Below are 19,585 nucleotides of genomic sequence, written 5' to 3' on the forward strand. Positions count from 1 at the left end.
AAAATGTACTTACTTTGAGTCAACTATCAGAAACAAATTTTTTTAATAAAAGGATCCATATCTTGTCAAAGACACAAATGCAATAAAACTTAAGTTCATTCAAATGAGAAATAAAGGATGACTTAAAGAAGTATGAATGGAATTATACCAGAAAATCTATGGTAAAGATAATGATTGTAATTGAGTACAAAAGTTAGCTCTGAGTTTCTGGCAGCCTAGGTATAGAAGGGAATAGGATAGGTCATGTGCTTGTTTACAAAGAAAGCATGGGATATAATGCTCTTTTCTATAATTTCCTTTATCCTAAATATTTAAAGTGATTTATTATGGATGTGAAGTTAAACCACTTAGATAGGTCCAGATTGTTGAAACTCAAGACCTCAGCTCTTGAGATCATAGCATTAATCCATTGTTGGTAGTAGGTCACCACTGGTATTTTAAAAAGTATAAACTTCAGAAAAATTCAGAGCTGAACTACAAATATGCATTTCCTTCTTTTCTTTTTCTTTTTCTTTCTTTTTTTTTTTTTTTTTTAAAAAGAAGACAGGGTTTTGCTCTGTCACCCAGGCTGGAGTGCAGTGATGTGTTCATAGCTCACTGCAGCCTTGAACTCCTGGTCTCAAGCTGTCCTTCCTCCTCAGCTTCCCAAGTAGCTGAGACCACAGGCACATACCACCATTCTTGGCTAACTTTTTATTTCTTTTGCAGAGACAGGGGCTATGTTGCCCTGGCTGGTCTCCAACCCCTGGCCTCAAGTGATCCTCGTACCTTGACCTCCCAAAGTGTTGGGATTACAGGTGTGAGCCAACATGCCTGATTCATGTTTGCATCTCTCTTTTTTTTCCTCCTATTTTTTTGCTGCTCCTTATGGAGCAGGGTTAGCTAATCCATAGGCAGTGTGCCCAGAGTTGGCTTTGTATGAAGTTTTTTATTAGCCCTCTTGTTACAGTTGAGGAGTAGGGGGCGGTTAGAAGGAAAGTTAAAGATAGTAGAGGAGGTGAGAAATAATAGACTAGAAGCCCATGATGCAACCCATGGGCACAAGGTAGACCCTTAATATATTTTCCTATATCATCACAGATACTTTTTGCCTTGCCTGCTTCTGTAGTAGCTATTTAATTTGTGTCTACAAATACTTATTCATAGAGGACATCCTTCCTGCTTTGGAAGATGCATTAGTCAGGGACAAAGAATGTACAGAGGTGACAGCTTTATTTCTTAACTGTTCACATTCCAACCCCAAAACTTCCAAAATCAAGAACCTTAAAATCATTTCAAATTATAAATAAAGTTATCTAGGGTTACCAGTGGCTCTCCTGTGAGGCCTCTGCCCCTGGGACTAAATCTCCATGCATTCTCTTCCCAGCCCTGTATGCAACCAACAGCTTCAGCTACAGTGCCTACTCTGTATAATGTTAGGTCCAGGAGAGCCAGAGAGAGTAGTACAATAGGTAACAAGAAGTCAGAGAAGTCCAGATTGTTGGCTTTTGAGATGGTGGCATTAATCCATTTTTGGTAGTAGATTACATTGGTGTAGACTCCAGGAAGAGATTTACCACATTCTAATCCCCAGCTCACCACTCCTATCTGGATCCATATACCATCAATGTGACAAGACAGAGGCCCTCCAGAATCACCCTAAGGAAGAAATAAAGATAATGAGCATAGTGAAAAAAGACGTGAAGAAGAGAGTAGTAATAAGGGGTGGAGAATTCTTTTAAACTAGGCCATAGGACCCATGGAGCTGTGGAACCCTGCAGGGAGCTGGACTAATCACTGCTTTAGGGAGAGATTACAGGAATTTTAGAATCATAGCATTGAAATGGTTAGAGACCTTAGTGAAACATATTAGTAATTTCAAAATATTTATCCGTGATAAAAAGAGAAAACTAATGTGATGATTTTTCACTAAAGGTAAATTTATTCAAATGAGCCAGCTGCCTTATTTTCCTGTTCTTAGGTTCTTACTGCTCTTCTTTTAGTGTTAAGTAATCCATTCTTATATAAAATTATAGTGATAGTAGTTGGTAGTAGTCTTCCAATCTTACTCTCTTTCTCTTTTGTAACAGCTTTACTGACATGTAATTCACATCTACACAATTCAGTGGTTTTTCGTATATTTACAGAGTTGTACAACCATCACCACAACCCATCTTAGAACATTTTTATCACTCTAAAAAGAAATCTCATACCCATTTGTAATTACCCCCATCTCTTCCCAACCCTCCCAGCTAGGCCAACCAGTAGTCCACTCTCTGCCTCTATGGATTTGCCTATTTTAGACATTTCATATAAATGAAATCATGTAATATGTGGCCTTTTGTTTCTGGCTTCTTTCAGTTAGCGCATTCTTTTCAAGGTTCATCCATATTTTATCAGTACTCCATTCCTTTTTATGGCTGAATAATATTCCATTGTATGGATATGCCACTTTGTGTTTCTGCATTCATCACCTGATGGACATTGTGGTTGCTTCCATTATTTGGTATTATAAATAATGCTTCTATGGCCCAGCATGATGATTCCTGTCTATAATCCTAGTGCCTTGGGAAGCCAAGGCAGGATGATCAGGCCAGGAAATTGAGACCAACCTGCAACATAGTGGGACCCTGTCTCTACAAAAAAAAAAAAAAAAAAAAAAAAAGATGCTGTGGTGGCATGTGCCTGTTGTCCCAACCACTTGGGAAGCTAAGGCAGAAGTATTGCTTGAGCCAAATTTACAATGAACTAAGATCCTGCCACTGCACTCCAGCCTGGGTGACAGAGCAAGACCCTGTTTCTAAAATAATAATCATTATGCTGCTGTGAACACTTGTGTACTAGTTTTTCATTGTTTGTTTATTTAAAGATGGGATCTCACTGTTTTGCCCAGGCTGGTCTGGAACTCCTGGGCTGAAGTGATCCTCCTGCCACAGGCTTCTGAGTAGCTAAGATTATGGATGGAAGCCACTGTGCCCAGCTCATGTGCAAGTTTTTGTATGGACATATTTTCATCTTAGTCTATACCTAGGAGTGGAATTTCTGGGTCATATGGTAATTCTATATTTAACCTTTGAGGAACTGCCAAACAGTTTTTCAAAGAGGCTGCACTGTTTTATATTACCACTAACAGCGTTCGAAGGCTCCAATTTCTCTACATTTGCATATCTTTATACTAATTGGCTACTTGTATATCTTTAGAAAAATATCTATTCAGATTCTTTGCTCTTTAAAAAATTGTGTTCTTTTTATGATCAAGTTGTAAAGTGTTCTTTATATATTCTAGATACAGATCCCTTACATATATGATTTGCAAATATTTTCTTCCATTTTATAGGCTACCTTTTTAGCTTGTTGATGGTATACATTGAAGCATAAAATTTTTGATTTTTAAAGGACTCTAATCTTTTTTTGTTGTTGCTTATGCTTTTAATAATGTATCTAAGAAAATGTTGCCTAATCAAGGTCACAAAGACCTACCTATATGTTTTTTCCCTAAAGGTGCGATAGTTTTAGCTCTTACGTTTAAGTCTTAGATCCATTTTGAGTTAACTTTGTATATGGCAAGGTCAGGGTCTAAGTTCATTCTTTTACATGTGGTTATATACTTGTCCCAGCATCATTTTTTGAAATGACTATAACTTGTTCATTGAATTGATTTGACACCAATGTTTAAAATTAATTGACCATAAATATAAGAGTTTATTTCTGTACTCTCAATCCTATCTCATTGATCTATATGTGTCTCTCCTTATGCTAGTACCACACTGCCTTGATTACTGTTAGTTTTGAAATATGAAAAATGTGAGTCCTTCAACTTGTTTCTTGTTTTTCAAGATTGTTTTGGGCCCATTGAATTTCCATATGCATTTTAGGATCAGCTTGTCAATTTCTGCAAAGAAGCTAGCTGGGTTTTCATAGAGATTACATTCAATCTATAGATCCATTTGGAGAATACTGCAATTTAAACAATATTAAGTTTATTCCTATTTTATTCTTTTTAAAACTATTATAAATGGAATATTGTTTTCTTAAGTGTTTCCTTAGATTATGCATTGTAACTGCAGAGAAATATAGTTGCTTATTTATTTATTTATTTTTGAGACAAAGTCTCACTTTGTCATCCTGCTCAGGCTGGCGTGATCTCAGCTTGCTGCAGTCTCCACTTCCCAGGTTCAAGCAGTTCTGCCTCAGTCTCTTGAGTAGCTGAGATTACAGGCACCCCGCCACCATGCCCACCTAGTTTTTGTAATTTTAGTAGAGACGGGGTTTCACCATGTTGTCAGACTGGTCTTGAACTCTTAACCTCAATCTGTCTACCCGCCTTGGCCTCCCAAACTGCTGGGATTACAGGTGTGAGCCTCCGCGCCCTGCCTACAGTTGCCTTTTGTATATTGTTCCTATATCGTTCAATTTTGCTGAATGTATTTATTAGTATTAATTTTGGGAAGGGTATCATTCCTTTAGATTTTCTATTTTTAAAATCATGTCATCTGTGAGTAGAGATAGTTTTACTCTTTCTTTCCAATCTGATATATATATTTTTTGTCTCTTGCTTAATTCTGGCCAGAACCTCCAGTACAATGTTGAATAGAAATGGCAAGAGTAAACATCCTTGTCTTTTTCCTGGCCTTATGGCAAAAGCATTTAGTATTTTACCATTAAATATTTTAGCTGTAGGTTTTTTTGTAGTTGTACCTGAATCATTTGAACAAATGCACTCATTTCATTGTTGAGTGTTGTTTTGTTTTTTTTTTAACTTGAAGGGTTGTTGGATTTTTGTCAAATGTTTTTTCCATATTTATTGACATGATCATATGGTTTTTGCTCTTTATCCTAAGAACGTGGTATGTTAACATTAATTGATTTCTGGATTTTAAACCAACCTAAGTTTCCTGGGATAAATCCTGGTTGTTTATGATATATCCTTTTCTTTAAAAAAAAAAAAAAAAAAAAGAGAGAGAGAGAGACAGGGTCTCACTCTGTCTCCCAGGCTGGAGTGTGGTGGCACAAACACAGCTCACTGTGGCCTCAACCTCCCATTCTCAAGCGATCATCCCACCTCAGCTTACCGAGTAGCTGGCGCATGCCACTATGCCTGGCTAATTTTTAAAATCTTTTGTAGAAACAAGGTCCCACTATGTTGCTCAGGCTAGTCTTGAACCCCTGACCTCAAGTGATCCTCCCGTCTTGGCCTCTCAAAGTGCTGGGATTACAAGGCTTGAGCCACCACATCCTAAAAAGAATCCACATACCCATTTGTAATTATCCCCAGTTTGAATTTTGAGGTCAGCCAATTTGACTTCCTGATGAAACAAGAAATCAGCATTCAGGTATATAATCCTTTTTATATGTTGTTGGATTTGGTTTGTTGAGGATTTTTCCACCTCTATTCATTCATAAGACATACTGGTCTATAACTTCCTTATGATGTCTTCATCAGGTTTTAGTCTCAGGTAATACTGATCTCAGAATGAGATGGGAAATGTTCCCTCTTTTTCTTTCTTTCTTTTTTTTCTTTTTTTCTTTCTTTCTTTTTTTTTTTTTTTTTTTTGGAGACAGAGTCTTGCTGTCACCCAGGCTGGAGTGCAGTGGCATGATCTTGGCTCACTGCAACCTCTGCCTCCCGGGTTCAAGCAATTCTCCTCCCTCAGCCTCCCAAGTAGCTGGGATTACAGGTGTGTGCCACCACACTCGGCTAATTTTTGTATTTTTAATAGAGACAAGGTTTCACCATGTAGGCCAGGCTGATCTCGAACTCCTGACCTCACGTGATCCGCCCACTTTTGTCTCCCAAAGTGCGGTATTACAGGTGTGAGCCACTGTGCCCAGCCCCCTCTTTTGTTTTTCAAAAGAACTTGTATAGAATTGATATTAATTCTTTTTTTTTCTTTTGAGACAGAATCTCACTCTGTCACCCAGGCTAGAGTGCAGTGGCACAAGCTCAGCTCACTGCAACTCTGCCTCCCAGATTCAAGTGATTCTCATGCCTCAGCCTCCGGAGTAGCTGGGAATACAGGTGCATGCTACCACCCCCAGCTAATTTTTGTATTTTTTGTAGAGACAGGGTTTTGCCATGTTTGCTAGGCTGTCTCGAACTCCTGGCCTCAAGTGACTTGCATGCCTTGGCCTCCTAAAGTGCTGGGATTACAGATGTGAGCCACTGCGTGTGGCCAGAATTGGTATTAATTCCTTAAATGTTTGGTGGAATTCACCAATGAAACCACCTGGACCTGGTCTTTTATTTGTTGGTAGTTTTTCGTTTTAAATAACAAATGCAGTCTCTTTACTTTTTATTCAGACCGTCTATTTCTTCTTAGGTAAGTTATGCTAGTTTGTATGTTTCTAGGAATTGTTCCATATCATCTTAGTTATCTAATTTTTTGGCGTACTGTTATTCATAGTAGTGTCTTACAAATTCCTTTTATTTCTGTAAGATTACTAGTAATGTCCCAGTTTCATTGTTAACTTTAGTAATTTGAGTCTTTTTTTTTCTTGCTCATTCTAGCTAAAGTTGTTTTTCAATTTTATTGATCTTTTTAAGGAACCAGTTTATATTCTCTATTGTCTTTCTCTTCTCTATATCAGTAATTTCCACTATATCCCTTATTTCCTTCTTTGTATTTTCTTTAAGTTTAGTTAGTTTTTTTTTTTTTTTAAGACTGGGTCTCAATGTGTCACCCAGCCTGGATCACAGTGGTGCAAATACAGCTCACTGCAGCCTGGAACTCCTGGGCTCAAGCTATCCTCCCACCTCAGCCTCCCAAGTAGCTGGGACCACAAGTGCACCACCATGTCTGGCTGATTTTTTAAATTATTTTTTGTAGACAGAGGGTCTCACTATATTGCCCAGGCTGGTCTTGAACTCCTGGACTGAAAAAAAAGTCTCCTACCTTATCCTCCCAGATTGCTGTGATTATAGGTATGAGCCATCACACCCAGCCTTTTTTCTAAGAGATAGAGTGACAGAGTCTTGCTGTGTTGTCCAGGCTGGAGTGCAGTGGTGTGATCATAGCTCACTAAATATGTGAACTTCTGGGCTCAAGGGATCCTCCTGCCCCAGCCTCCTAAGTAGCTGGGACTACAGGCTTGTTCCACCACACCCAGCTAATTTATTTTAATTTTTAATTTTTAGGAGAGACAAGGTCTCACTGTGTTGCCCAGGCTGGCCTTGAACTTCTTTTTTCAATGTCTTATATGGAAAATTAGGTTACTGATTTGAGATTTATTGTTTAATGTAGGCATTTACAGTTATAAATTTCTCTCTAAGCAGTGCTTTAGTGCATCCATAAGATTTGGTATGTTGTTTCTTCATTTTTATTCATCTCAAAATATTTCCTAATTTTTTGTGTGATTCTTTTTTTCTTTGACCTATTCATTATTTAGCAGTGTATTACTGTCCATGTATTTGTGAATTTCCATATTTCTCTCTTATTTATTTTAAATTTCATTACATTATGATTGGAAAATATACTTTATATAATTTTAATCCTTCTAACTTTATTGAGGCTTGTTTACAGCCTAGCATATGGTCTATTCTGGAAAATGTTCCATGGGCATTTAAGAAGAAGTGCTCTTCTTAGAACTGTTTCTGTTTTTAAAATTTCTTATGGGAGCGACCTGTCTCTGACAAACTGTGCTTCAGATAACAATTATAAATTGTGGACAGCATAAAAAAGCCTACTCTCTGAAGGCAGTAGAGGGTGGCCAATAGCAGGCAGAAACTAGAATCAATCCTTGATAGAAAAGAATGGCTTTCTTTTTTTAAAAAAAAAAAAATGATTTTTCCTTTAAAGCAAGCCCCAGTCATTATCATGCATAGTGGCTGTAACTTAAAAAGAAACCCACAGTCTTACCGACTTGAGGAATTAAAGGGTAGAGTTTAGAGCTACCACAGGAGTTGAAAAGTGAAGGGAAAAATACAAGAAGGGAGAGAACCACCGAAAGGGAGTCCCAAGTTCTGCATATAAACTCTACTCAAATCTTTGACTAAACCCTGAACTACACACATGTGCAGGTTAGACTCCAAGCAGCTCAGCTAAGACTGAAATAACTGATACCTATCACATGAGAGATCCAGTTTGGATTTTGAGGTCAGCCAAGTTGACTTCCCATTGAAACAGGAAATCAGCAGCATTCTTCAGAGAAGCATAACAATCTGTACTCCCTGTACCATGCTACTGACACTGTCCAGGATATATTCCAAAATGATGAGATGTTAAAATAAATAAACAAAACAGGAAAATGTTTTCCAAGATAAACTGGAAAATGCTACTCATGAGAAAAAGCAGTCAGTGGAGAATAACCCTGACGTAACTCAGATTGATTTTGGAATTAGCAGATAAGGATTTAAAGTAACTATTATCACTGTGATCAACACATGTAAAGGAAAATATTTATAATATACAGATAGAAAACCTTGGCAGAGATCTAGAAAGTATGTGTGGATGAGAAAAGGAGAGAATAAAACCAAATGGTCATTCTAGAACTAAAATATATCTGACATAAAAATTTCACTAGACAGACTTAACAGTAAAATATAAATGACAGCAGGAACAGGCAGTGATCTTCAATATAGATAAATTTAAAAGTATGCAATTTGAATAACAGAGAAAAAAATGTAAAAATAAAATGGACCTGTATGAAAATACCAGAAGGTATAACTTACAAGTTTATGGTTTCAACTAGAAGGGGAAGAGAGGGAAATGAGGCAGAATAGTTTTCGAAGAAATCATTACTGAAAAATTTCCAAGTGTTAGTGAAAGATGTTAAATAATAGATTTTTAAAACCCAAAAACTCAGTGAACACCAAATAGGATAAATGCAAAGAAAACCACGCCTAATACATCATATTGAAACTGCTGACAATCAAAGGTAGAGAAAAAAATACTTAAAGCAGCCAAGAGCAAAACAACACATTACAGTCAATGGAATGAAGATGCAAATAATGGCTGATTTTTTATCAGTTATGACCGAGACACAATAGAAGGACATCTTTTAGGTATAGAATGAAATGTTTCTACTTGAAAAAATTTAAAAGTTGGCAATTCTGCTTCAACCTCTTAATATACTTGTGAAAAATATAAGGTCTATAAAAGTCCAGCAACCCAAGGAGGAAGGATTGCTTGAGGCCAGGAATTTGGGATCAGCCCGAGCAACACAATGAGACCTCATCTCTACAAAACAATGAAAAAATTAGCTGGGCCTGGTGGTGTGTGCTTATAGTTCCAGCTGCTCAGGAGGCTGAGGTGGGAGATGACTGCTTGAACTCAGGAGCTGGAGGCTATAGTAAGCTATGATCATGCCATTGCACTCCAGCCTGGGTGATAGAGCAAGGCTCTGTCTCTAATTTAAAATAATAATAATAATAATAAATAAAAAGTCCAATGACCAGTGGTTAACATTGGTCTAGATCAATAGTCTTATAGTTGAAGAAATTGATTTCACAGACACAAGTTGAAGTGATTTGTCCAGGGTAACACAAGAGTTATTGTTAGAACCCTCATCTCCTGACTCCCAATCCACTGTTATTTATGGACAGGAAAACCTGGATCCAAATTAAGATCTCATGTTAAAAAAAAAAAATCTCAAGAGGAAATCCTGACCTTGCAACTATCCTTCATGTTTTGAATATCGCCAGCACAAATCTTGTCTTCCTTGATGACTGGCTCCAGTGCTGGCAAGAAGGTACCAATTGGGTTGTAGAGCTGTTCGCAAGCCTGGCGGTCAATAATGGGTACTTCTGCTTCCTGAAGGGTAGAATGGTAATCACTATCTGTAGAGGAAGACAGGAACAAAAGATTAAAGCAACCTGGAAAAATGCAGGGGCAGCATTTAGTCATGATGTGCAGAAGTTTCTGAATGGGAATCCAGAAGTAGCTTACAATCACTTTCCAATCATGTTTGCTTATGGATGGTTCTTTTGGTACACTTAAATCTAAAACTCAATAATTCTAAACTATTTCTGCTTTTTTGAGGTTTTTTCAAATTGAGCTGTTGTTCTAAGTAATGAGTACTTTTGATAAATTCTGATTGAGTAAAGGTATGAATATTCTAAAGGATTCTTTTTTTTCCCATTTATTTATTATATTGCATTTTAGGTTTTGGGGTACATGTGAAGAACATGCAAGATTGTTGCATAGGTACACACGTGGCAGTGTGATTTGCTGCCTTCTTCCCCATCACCTACATCTGGCATCTCTCCCCTTGCTATCTCTCCCCAACTCCCCACTCCCCACTGTCCCTCCCCTATTTCCCCCCAACTGACCCCAGTGTGTAGTGTTCCCCTCCCTGTGTCCATGTGTTCTCATTGTTCAACACCCGCCTATGAGTGAGAACATGTGGTGTTTGATCTTCTGCTCTTCTGTCAGTTTGCTGAGAATGATGGTTTCCAGGTTCATCTATGTCCCTACAAAGGACACAAACTCATCGTTTTTGATGGCTGCATAATATTCCATGGTGTATATGTGCCACATTTTCCCTGTCCAGTCTATCATCGATGGGCATTTGGGTTGGTTCCAGGTCTTTGCTATTGTAAACAGTGCTGCAATGAACATTCGTGTGCACGTGTCCTTATAGTAGAACGATTTATAATCCTTTGGATATATACCCAGTAATGGGATTGCTGGGTCAAATGGAATTTCTATTTCTAGGTCCTTGAGGAATCGCCACACTGTCTTCCACAATGGTTGAACTAATTTACACTCCCACCAACAGTGTCAAAGTGTTCCTATTTCTCCACATCCTCTCCAGCATCTGTTGTCTCCAGATTTTTTAATGATCGCCATTCTAACTGGCTGAGATGGTATCTCAATGTTGTTTTGATTTGCATTTCTCTGATGACCAGTGATGATGAGCATTTTTTCATATGTTTGTTGGCCTCACGTATGTCTTCTTTTGTAAAGTATCTGTTCATATCCTTTGCCCACTTTTGAATGGGCTTGTTAGTTTTTTTCTTGTAAATCTGTTTTAGTTCTTTGTAAATTCTGGATATCAGCCCTTTGTCAGATGGGTAAACTGCAAAAATTTTTTCCCATTCTGTTGGTTGCCGATTCACTCTAATGACTGTCTCTTTTGCTGTGCAGAAGCTGTGGAGTTTGATTAGGTCCCATTTGTCTATTTTGGCTTTTGTTGTCAATTCTTTTGGTGTTTTAGTCATGAAGTCCTTGTCTACACCTATGTCCTGAATGATTTTCCCTAGATTTTCTTCTAGGGTTTTGATGGTGTTAGGTCTTATGTTTAAGTCTTTCATTCATCTGGAGCTAATTTTAGTGTAAGGTGTCAGGAAGGGGTCCAGTTTCTGCTTTCTGCACATGGCTAGCCAGTTTTCCCAACACCATTTATTGAACAGGGAATCCTTTCCCCATTGCTTGCTTTGTGTGGTTTGTCAAAGATCAGATGGTTGTAGATATGTTGCGTTGCCGCCGAGACCTCTGTTCTGTTCCATTGGTCTATATCTCTGTTTTGGTACTAGTAGCATGCTGTTTTGATTACTGTAGCCTTGTAGTATAGTTTGAAGTCCGGTAGTGTGATGCCTCCCGCTTTGTTCTTTTTGCTTAGAATTGACTTGGTTATGCGGGCTCTCTTTTGGTTCCATATGAAGTTTAAGGTGGTTTTTTCCAGTTCTGTGAAGAAGGTCATTGGTAGCTTGATGGGGATAGCATTGAATCTGTAAATTACTTTGGGCAGTATGGCCATTTTCACGATATTGATTCTTCCTAACCATGAACATGGAATGTTTCTCCATCTGTTTGTGTCCTCTCTTATTTCGTTGAGCAGTGGCTTGTAGTTCTCTTTGAAGAGGTCCTTTATGTTATTCGTTAGTTGTATTCCTAGGTATTTTATTCTCTTTGTGGCAATTGTGAGTGGAAGTTCGTTCTTGATTTGGCTCTCTAAAAGTCTGTTATTGGTGTATAGGAATGCATGTGATTTTTGCACATTGTTTTCATATCCTGAGACTTTGCTGAAGTTGCTTATCAGTTTCAGGAGCTTTTGGGCTGAGACGATGGGGTCTTCTAGATATCTTGGCGGGTATCCTTCTGGGACAAATATAACAGAAGAAGAAAACTGGTAACAGCCCTCACTGTTCTGCAGCTGCTGCAGGTGATCCCGAGGCAAGCAGGGCCTGGAGTGGACCTCAGCAGAGCTACACCAGAGGGACCAGACTGTCAGAAGGAAAACCAAGAAACAGAAATAACCTCATCATCAACAAACAGAATGTCCACACAGAGACCCAATCTGAAAGCTAGCAACTACAAAGACGACAGGTGGACAAATCCATAAAGATGGGAAGAAACCAGCGCAAAAAGGATGAAAACACCTGACACCAGAACACCTCTCCTCCTACAAGGGATCACAACTCCTCACCAGCAAGGGAACAAAGTTGGATGGAGAATGAGTGTGATGACATGACAGAATCAGACTTCAGAAGGTGGGTAGTAAGAAACTTCTGTGAACTAAAAGAACATGTTCTAACCCAATGCAAAGAAACTAAGAACCTTGAAAAAAGATTTGATGAAATGCTAACAAGAATGGACAAAATAGAAAGGAATATAAGTGAATTGGTGGAGCTGAAAAACACAACATGAGAACTTTGCGAAGCATGCACAAGTATCAACAGCCGAATTGACCAAGCAGAAGAAAGGATATCAGAGGTCGAAGATCAACTCAATGAAATAAATGGGAAGGCAAGAATAGAGAAAAAAGGGTAAAAAGGAATGAACAAAGTCTCCAAGAAATGTGGGACTATGTGAAAAGACCTAATCTGCGTTTGATAGGTGTACCTGAATGTGACGAAGAGAATGAATCCAAGCTGGAAAATACTCTTCAGGATATTATCCAGGAAAATTTCCCCAACTTAGCAAGGCAAGCAAATATTCAAGTCCAGGAAATACAGAGAACACCACAAAGATATTCGTCAAGAAGAGCAACCCCAAGGCACATAATCGTCAGATTCACCAGGGTTGAAATGAAGGAGAAAATACTAAGAGCAGCCAGAGAGAAAGGCCAGGTTACCCACAAAGGGAAGCCCATCAGACTCACTGCAGATCTCTCAGCAGAAACCCTACAAGCCAGAAGAGAGTGGGGGCCAATATTCAACATCCTTAAAGAAAAGAAATTTCAACCCAGAATCTCCTATCCAGCCAAACTAAGCTTCATAAGTGAAGGAAAAATAAAATCCTTTGTGAACATGCAAGTACTCAGAGATTTCGTCACCACCAGGCCAGCTTTACAAGAGCTCCTGAAAGAGGCTCTACACATATAAAGGAACAACTAGTACCAGCCACTCCAAAGACATGCCAAATGGTAAAGAGAATCAACACAATGAAGAATCTGCATCAACTAATGGGCAAAACAGCCAGCTAGCACCAAAATGGCAGTATCAAATTCACACATAACAATATTAACCCTAAATGTAAATGGACTAAATGCCCCAATCAAAAGACACAGACTGGCAAATTGGATAAAAAGCCAAAACCCAATGGTGTGCTGTATCCAGGAAACCCATTTCACATGCAAGGATACACAAAGGCTCAAAATAAAGGGATGGAGGAAGATTTACCAAGCAAATGGACAGCAAAAAAAAGCAGGAGTTGCAATTCTCATCTCTGATAAATTAGACTTTAAAGCAACAAAGATCAAAAGAGACAAAGAAGGACATTACATAATGGTAAAAGGATCAATGCAACAAGAAGAGCTAACGATCCTAAACATATACGCACCCAATACAGGAGCACCCATATACATAAGGCAAGTTCTTAATGACTTACAAAGAGACTTAGACTCCCACACAATTATAGTGGGAGACTTTAATACCCCATTGTCAATATTAGATCAACCAGACAGAAAATTAACAAGGATATCCAGGACTTTTGAACTAAAGGATTCTAAAACTTCTTTCTTTCCCATTTTTTTGCTCCTAGATCAATTCCTGTCTTGTCTCTACTCCATCCTGGGAAAGAGTTGACACAACTCTTTAAAAGCGGATAAAAAAACACTCGACTGTCTCCAAACTTTAAAGCAGGCTTACTAACCTCTGTTTGAGAGAGCTAGTTACATGTTTAAATTGTTAGTATCTGCTCTTCCAGCTATAGCTAGACCCTGCAAGATGTAAAATAAAAATATAAATGTCAAAAAAGATATTTAAAAACATAAATAATAGCATTAGATTGATCTGGTTTTGTTGAAAAGTATTTGCCATGGTAAGGATATACCTCGAATAGGAATGTTCTGGAGTACAAGAGGGTATAAAACAACCCTTCTCTCTGCCCATTCTCACCTGAACTTTCCTTAACTTTTCCCCATCCAGTCACCCAACAAGAGGCTGGAATTGCCAACTGTGTTGTGATATTGGGCAAGCAAATAGGCAGGATGGCAGAAGTGAAGGTGACTTGAGAGGACAGTTTCAACAAGGCAATGTCTGCTGTTGTATCTTGATACTTGGGATGGACGATGATTTTGGACACGTAGTACTTCACACTTTTACTCGAGTCACCTACTTTAATCGATCCCAGCCACACCGTATATGAAAAAGTATTCCAGGTCCTATGGGGTAGGGGGGGAGGGGAAGGAGGAGAAGAATAAAACTGGGGCCTATTTATGGCCTGCAGCTGGGTCAGAACAAGTTGCCTGTATAGCCTGTAAGTCTCTAGTTAAGAAAGCAGAGTAGCCAACTGGGAATTAACCACGGTGCTTCCAACTTCAACTAAGGTTGATTTGTCTCCCTCTCTCCTCTCTTTCTCTATCTCCATCATTCCCTGACCACTCTTTCTGTGGTCTCTTCTTAGAGGCTTACAGCCTGCGTTTTGTCCTATCTTTTCTCTCCGGTTCTCTTATTTACCTCTTCCATTCTCCATGGTCTCAGCCATCACCTGTGTGCTTAGTAAACATTGCTGTTTATTGTCCATACTGATTCTGTTCTGAGCACTAGACTTTCATTTCTGAATAAAATGTTAAAGCAAAATATAACCACAGTTATACATATACACAGTTAAGATTTCAGGTAGTTTGATAAGTTGTACAAAATAAATAAATATTGAGTTCTCGGCCTTACTACCCTCAGTTCATGCTATTTAGAGGCAATCACATTGAACTCTTTTGGCTCTTAGTAATTTTCAGATGTTTTCAAGAAACCCTATGTGATGCTGTGTTTTTATTGTTCTTTTTCAGTTTTAGAAAACTGAGTTCCTACTGTGGAAGGTGAGGATAGAACTTTCTAACGCATCACTGTTTACCCCCCACGTCCCACTTTCATTCTACCCATCCTCCTAGCCAGTGTTACCATAACGTTTTGTTAAATAAGTATTTAATGTGTTTGTTCTTGTGACTATGTAAACATTATTTACTACTGGGTCCTATTGGGTGATTACATTTCTTGTAAAACTTTTTGCTTCTCCTGGAGTTGATCAGTGGGTTCACTTTGGTTTTTCGTTTTTATCTGTATATCCATCATCAGTCTCACTTCCCAGACCCTCCACCAGAAATGTCAGTCTCCTCTCATTTTGTTCAAACTTATCAGGCATTCTATCAATACTTTTTTTTGGAGCCCTCTGCCCTCTTGTTCTAATCTGGGCTACTGCACAGCCATCATCTTGGCACTTTCTTTATCCTTTATGACTTTCTTAGGGATTCTCTTCTGTGTTATATCCCCTTTTGTCCATATCCATTGTCTGTTTTTCCCGCTTTATTTTGGTGGAGCACATTATCCTATGGCTTCCTGAGAAAATGTACGTGAGAGGTAACATTTTTGCTGCTTCGTGTATTTGAAAATATTTTACTTCTATCCCACATTTGATTGATAGTTTGCATATGGATAGAATTCTAAGTTGTAAATAATTTTCTTTTAGCGTTTTGAAGTTATTACTCTTATTTTCTCTTTTTGTTTAACTTAATTTTTTTTTTTTTAGAGACAAGGTCTTACTCTGTTACCCAGGCTGGAATGCAGTGGCACAATCATAGCTGACTGCAGCTTTGAACTCCTGGGCTCAAGTGATCCTCCCACCTCAGCCTCCTGAATAGCTGGGATTACAGGTGCAAACCACCACACCTGGCTTATTTTCTTTGGACTTTCAGTGTTGTTATTGAAGAGTCCTGACATTTTAATTTCTGTATGTATCAGTTATCAATTGTTGCAAAACAAGTTATAAAGCTTAGGGGCTTAAAACAACAAATATTTATCTCATAGTTTTTATGGGCCAGGAATCAGGTATGACTTAGTTGAGTACCACTGACTCCAGGTCTCTTGTGGCTGCAATCAAGGTGAGCTGCAGTCATCTCACTGGGGAGGATCTGTGTCCAAACTCACTTATGCTGGTAGGCTTTGGGCCTTCTCACTGTTAACTGGAGATGCTGGTTCCACATGGGCCTCTCTATAAGGATTCTCACCACATGACAAATTGCATCTCTCACGGTAGTGGCTCTTAGAGCTCAGACTGTGTTTATGACCCAAAAAAACTTATGACAAAAATCTCCTGACTGGTTTTTAGAAGGTGATTTGGGAAAAAATAAGAAGAGTCTTTAATATAGTGCCTGTCTCCAGCTTTCCTTTTCCTGCTTCCATGCCCTATCTCTAGTTGTTCCTGATTGGATAGTCTGACATGATTTGGATTTCCTTCTGCCCTACCTATCTTACCACCTTCATTCGTCTGTTGGTTCATTCATGAAGTGATGCAAATATTCACCGAGAACCTGTCTGTGTGCTAGCTGCTAGCTAGAACTTACCTGGGTAAGCAGTGTGCTGCTGTCAGTATCCACCTCTCATTGATGAGGGAACCTCCACAGATGAAGTTGTCGTCCAAGTGTAGGCTGACCTGCCAAGGCCAGCGCCCTGCAGCAGCATCCTGGCCACCTGTAATGCGGCTTGAGTATACAGGTCGCCCGCACACTAGAGAAAGAGAAGAAAGGGAAATGTGGAAACCTGGGAGTTCCGTTTCTCTGGTTCCCCACCTTATCATCATTCCCAAACTCCCATCTATTCCTAGGACCTGAACTGTCCTTAGACACCATACTCTATCCTACTCTCATTCCATACCTAGCAGTCTTACGCTCAAAATGGAGACCCCTCACCTGATGGCAGCTCTTTCTTTTTGGGAAAAGAACATGAGCAAGACCCTAAGGAAGAAATAAGGTATCATTAATACATAATAACACATCTAATATCTAGATTCACTGAACAGAGAGCCTTCCTTTTATTTAAATTTTCCAGATTGGTGTCAAAGGGCAAAATTTTTATTAGTGGACATCTTTATAAACATACTTACCTGCCTTCCTTAGCAGCGTCCATGGAACATAATTTAACTTAAAACAAATTTTTTCGAGCCAGGCATAGTGGCTCATGCCTGTAATCCCGGTGCTTTGGGAGGATGAGGTGGGAGGATTGCTTGAGGCCAGGAGTTTGAGACCAGCCTGGGTGACATGGCGAAACCAGGCCCCCCCACCAAAAAAAAAAAAAAGATTTCCACATTTCCCTTTCTCCTCTTTCTCTAATGTGCAGGTGACCTGTATACTCAAGCCACATTGCAGGTGGCCAGGATGCTGCAGGTGGCCAGGATGCTGCTGCAGGGTGCTGGCCTTGGTGGGTCAGCCTACACTTGGACCACAGCTTTATCTGTGGAAGTTCCCCTTTCAGTGAGAGGTGGATACTGACAGCAGCACACTGCATAAAAGTGTGAGTTCTAGTTGGCAGCTAGGACACAGATAGGTTCCCAGTGAATATTTTCATGACTTCATCAGTGAACCAACAAACAAATGAAAGTAGTAAGATAGACTAGGCACGGTAATCCCAGCACTTTGGGAGGCTGAGGTGGGTGGATTGCTCAAGTCCAGGAGTTCAAAACCAGCCTGGGCAACATGACCAAACACCATCTCTACAAAAAATATGAAGAAATTACCCTGGTGTGATGGTGCATGCCTGTAGTCCCAGCTACTAGGGAGGCTGAGACAGGAGGATTGCTTAAGCCCAGGAGGTGGATGATGCAGTGAGTTGAGATCATGCCACTACACGCCAGCCTGGACAAGAGAGCGAGACCCTGTCTGAAAAAGAAAAAAAAAGAAAAAAAGTGGTAAGATAGGTAGGGCAGAAGGAAACCCTAGGTCACGTCGGACTCTCAAACTAGGAATGACCAGAAATAGGGCATAGAAGTAGAAAAAGGAATGCTGGAGACAGGTTCTGTATCAGAGACCTTCCTTATTTTTCGCAAATCACTTCCTAAATAACAGTTGGGTATTTTTGTCTTAAGCTCTTTTGGGTCACAAACACAACAGGTGTGGCCGCACACCTGTAGTCCCAGCTACTAGGGAGACTGAGGTGGGAGGATTGCTTGAGCCCAGGAGTTTGAGGTTGCAGTGGGCTATGATTGCGCCACTGGATGACGGAGTGAGACTCTGTCTCTTAAAAAAAAATTATGCTCTATGAAGATTCAAATTTAACTTTTACTTGATTCAAGGTCATCATTAGGAATATCAAGTGTGTTGTTTTATAAATACAATGATGCCTTCAGATGTGGTTTAGGTTTGCAAGCTATTTACTTTTGTGCTATTTGGTTTAACTGAATTGGCATTTTGCAGTATAATTGTGTTTCTTTCTTCTTTGCTACCTGTTGTTACGTTGTTTGCTCTCTCAGCATACCCTTTTGTTTTTTGTTTTTTGGGGAGACAAGGTCTTCTTACTCTGTCACCCAGGCTAGAGTGCAGTGGCCGCTATCTTGACTTACTTCAACCTCCACTTCCCAGGCTCAAGCACTTCTCTTGCCTCAGCCTCCTGAGGGGCTGGGACTACAGGAGCCCACAACTTCACCCAGCTAATTTTTTTTGTGTGTGTATTTTTTGTAGAGATGGGGTTTCGCCATGTTGCCCAGGCTGGCCTTGCACTCCTGATCTCAGGTGATCTGCCCGCCTTGGCCTCCCAAAGTGCTGGGATTATAGGCATAAGCCACTGTGCTTGGCTAGCATACCCTTCTTTTAAATCAGTGTGCACCAGAAAAATAAATGAACAAGCTTATGACTGAAGCCATTGAACAGTGTTCGCTCTTCCAGTTCCCTCTGCTTGATATGATCTTTTCCTGTACCTCTTAGCTAATTTACTTATCTCCTTCAGGTCTGCTCAAATGACTCCTTGTTAGTGGGGCCTTCTTTAGCCTTCTAAAGATCGCAACACTCCTGCCCCTGTAATTTAGATGCCCTTTTCCTTTCATAGTAGTTATTACCTTATAATATGCTTTATAATTAACACATTTAATATGTGTATTGATTATAAGTCCCACAAAGATAGAATCTTGTGTGTGTGTGTGTGTGTGTGTGTGTGTGTGTGTGTACTGCTATTTCCAACCAGAATCATTGGAATGGTACTGGGCATATAGTAGCCTCTTAGGACTTTTCAGGCCATGCTACTCATAAATAACATCCCATGGGTGAAGTGTCACATTGTTCTATGTGATGCCTTCTTGAGTAAAAATCCTCTGCCTCTCCCTTCCCAACCCCACCCTGGGGCTCACCTGAGATCCCCAGCAGAAGGAGCAGCGTAAAGGCACAACCAGCAGGGCCCATGTCTCTGTCCTTAGGGCTAGCACTTCTTCCTAGACTCAGGCTCCAAGGAAGAGGCCAGTAGGGA

General features: G+C 39.6%; 2 protein-coding genes and 1 long non-coding RNA gene across 3 annotated transcripts in view; 2 read left to right on the plus strand and 1 right to left on the minus strand.

The window, feature by feature from the left end:
* The window catches only part of SH3D19 (SH3 domain containing 19), a 207,824-nt gene that overhangs the window by 33,650 nt on the left and 154,589 nt on the right, over nucleotides 1-19,585 (plus strand). The window lies entirely within an intron of this gene.
* The window catches only part of LOC116528962, a 45,760-nt gene that overhangs the window by 25,772 nt on the left and 403 nt on the right, over nucleotides 1-19,585 (plus strand). The gene's annotated exons all lie outside the window — the stretch shown is intronic.
* On the minus strand, nucleotides 1,155-19,521 carry PRSS48 (serine protease 48). The gene is made up of 5 exons (XM_032246425.1): nucleotides 19,470-19,521; nucleotides 16,699-16,861; nucleotides 14,258-14,523; nucleotides 9,585-9,754; nucleotides 1,155-1,638 (listed from the first exon to the last, which is right to left on the minus strand). Exons 1-5 carry the CDS (start codon nucleotides 19,519-19,521, stop codon nucleotides 1,270-1,272), a joined length of 1,020 nt encoding a protein of 339 aa, XP_032102316.1. The 3' UTR covers nucleotides 1,155-1,269.

This window comes from Sapajus apella, unplaced genomic scaffold, assembly GCF_009761245.1.
Source record: "Sapajus apella isolate SASKATOON/1434 unplaced genomic scaffold, GSC_monkey_1.0 scaffold61, whole genome shotgun sequence".
In the NCBI taxonomy this organism is placed as follows: domain Eukaryota; kingdom Metazoa; phylum Chordata; class Mammalia; order Primates; family Cebidae; genus Sapajus; species Sapajus apella.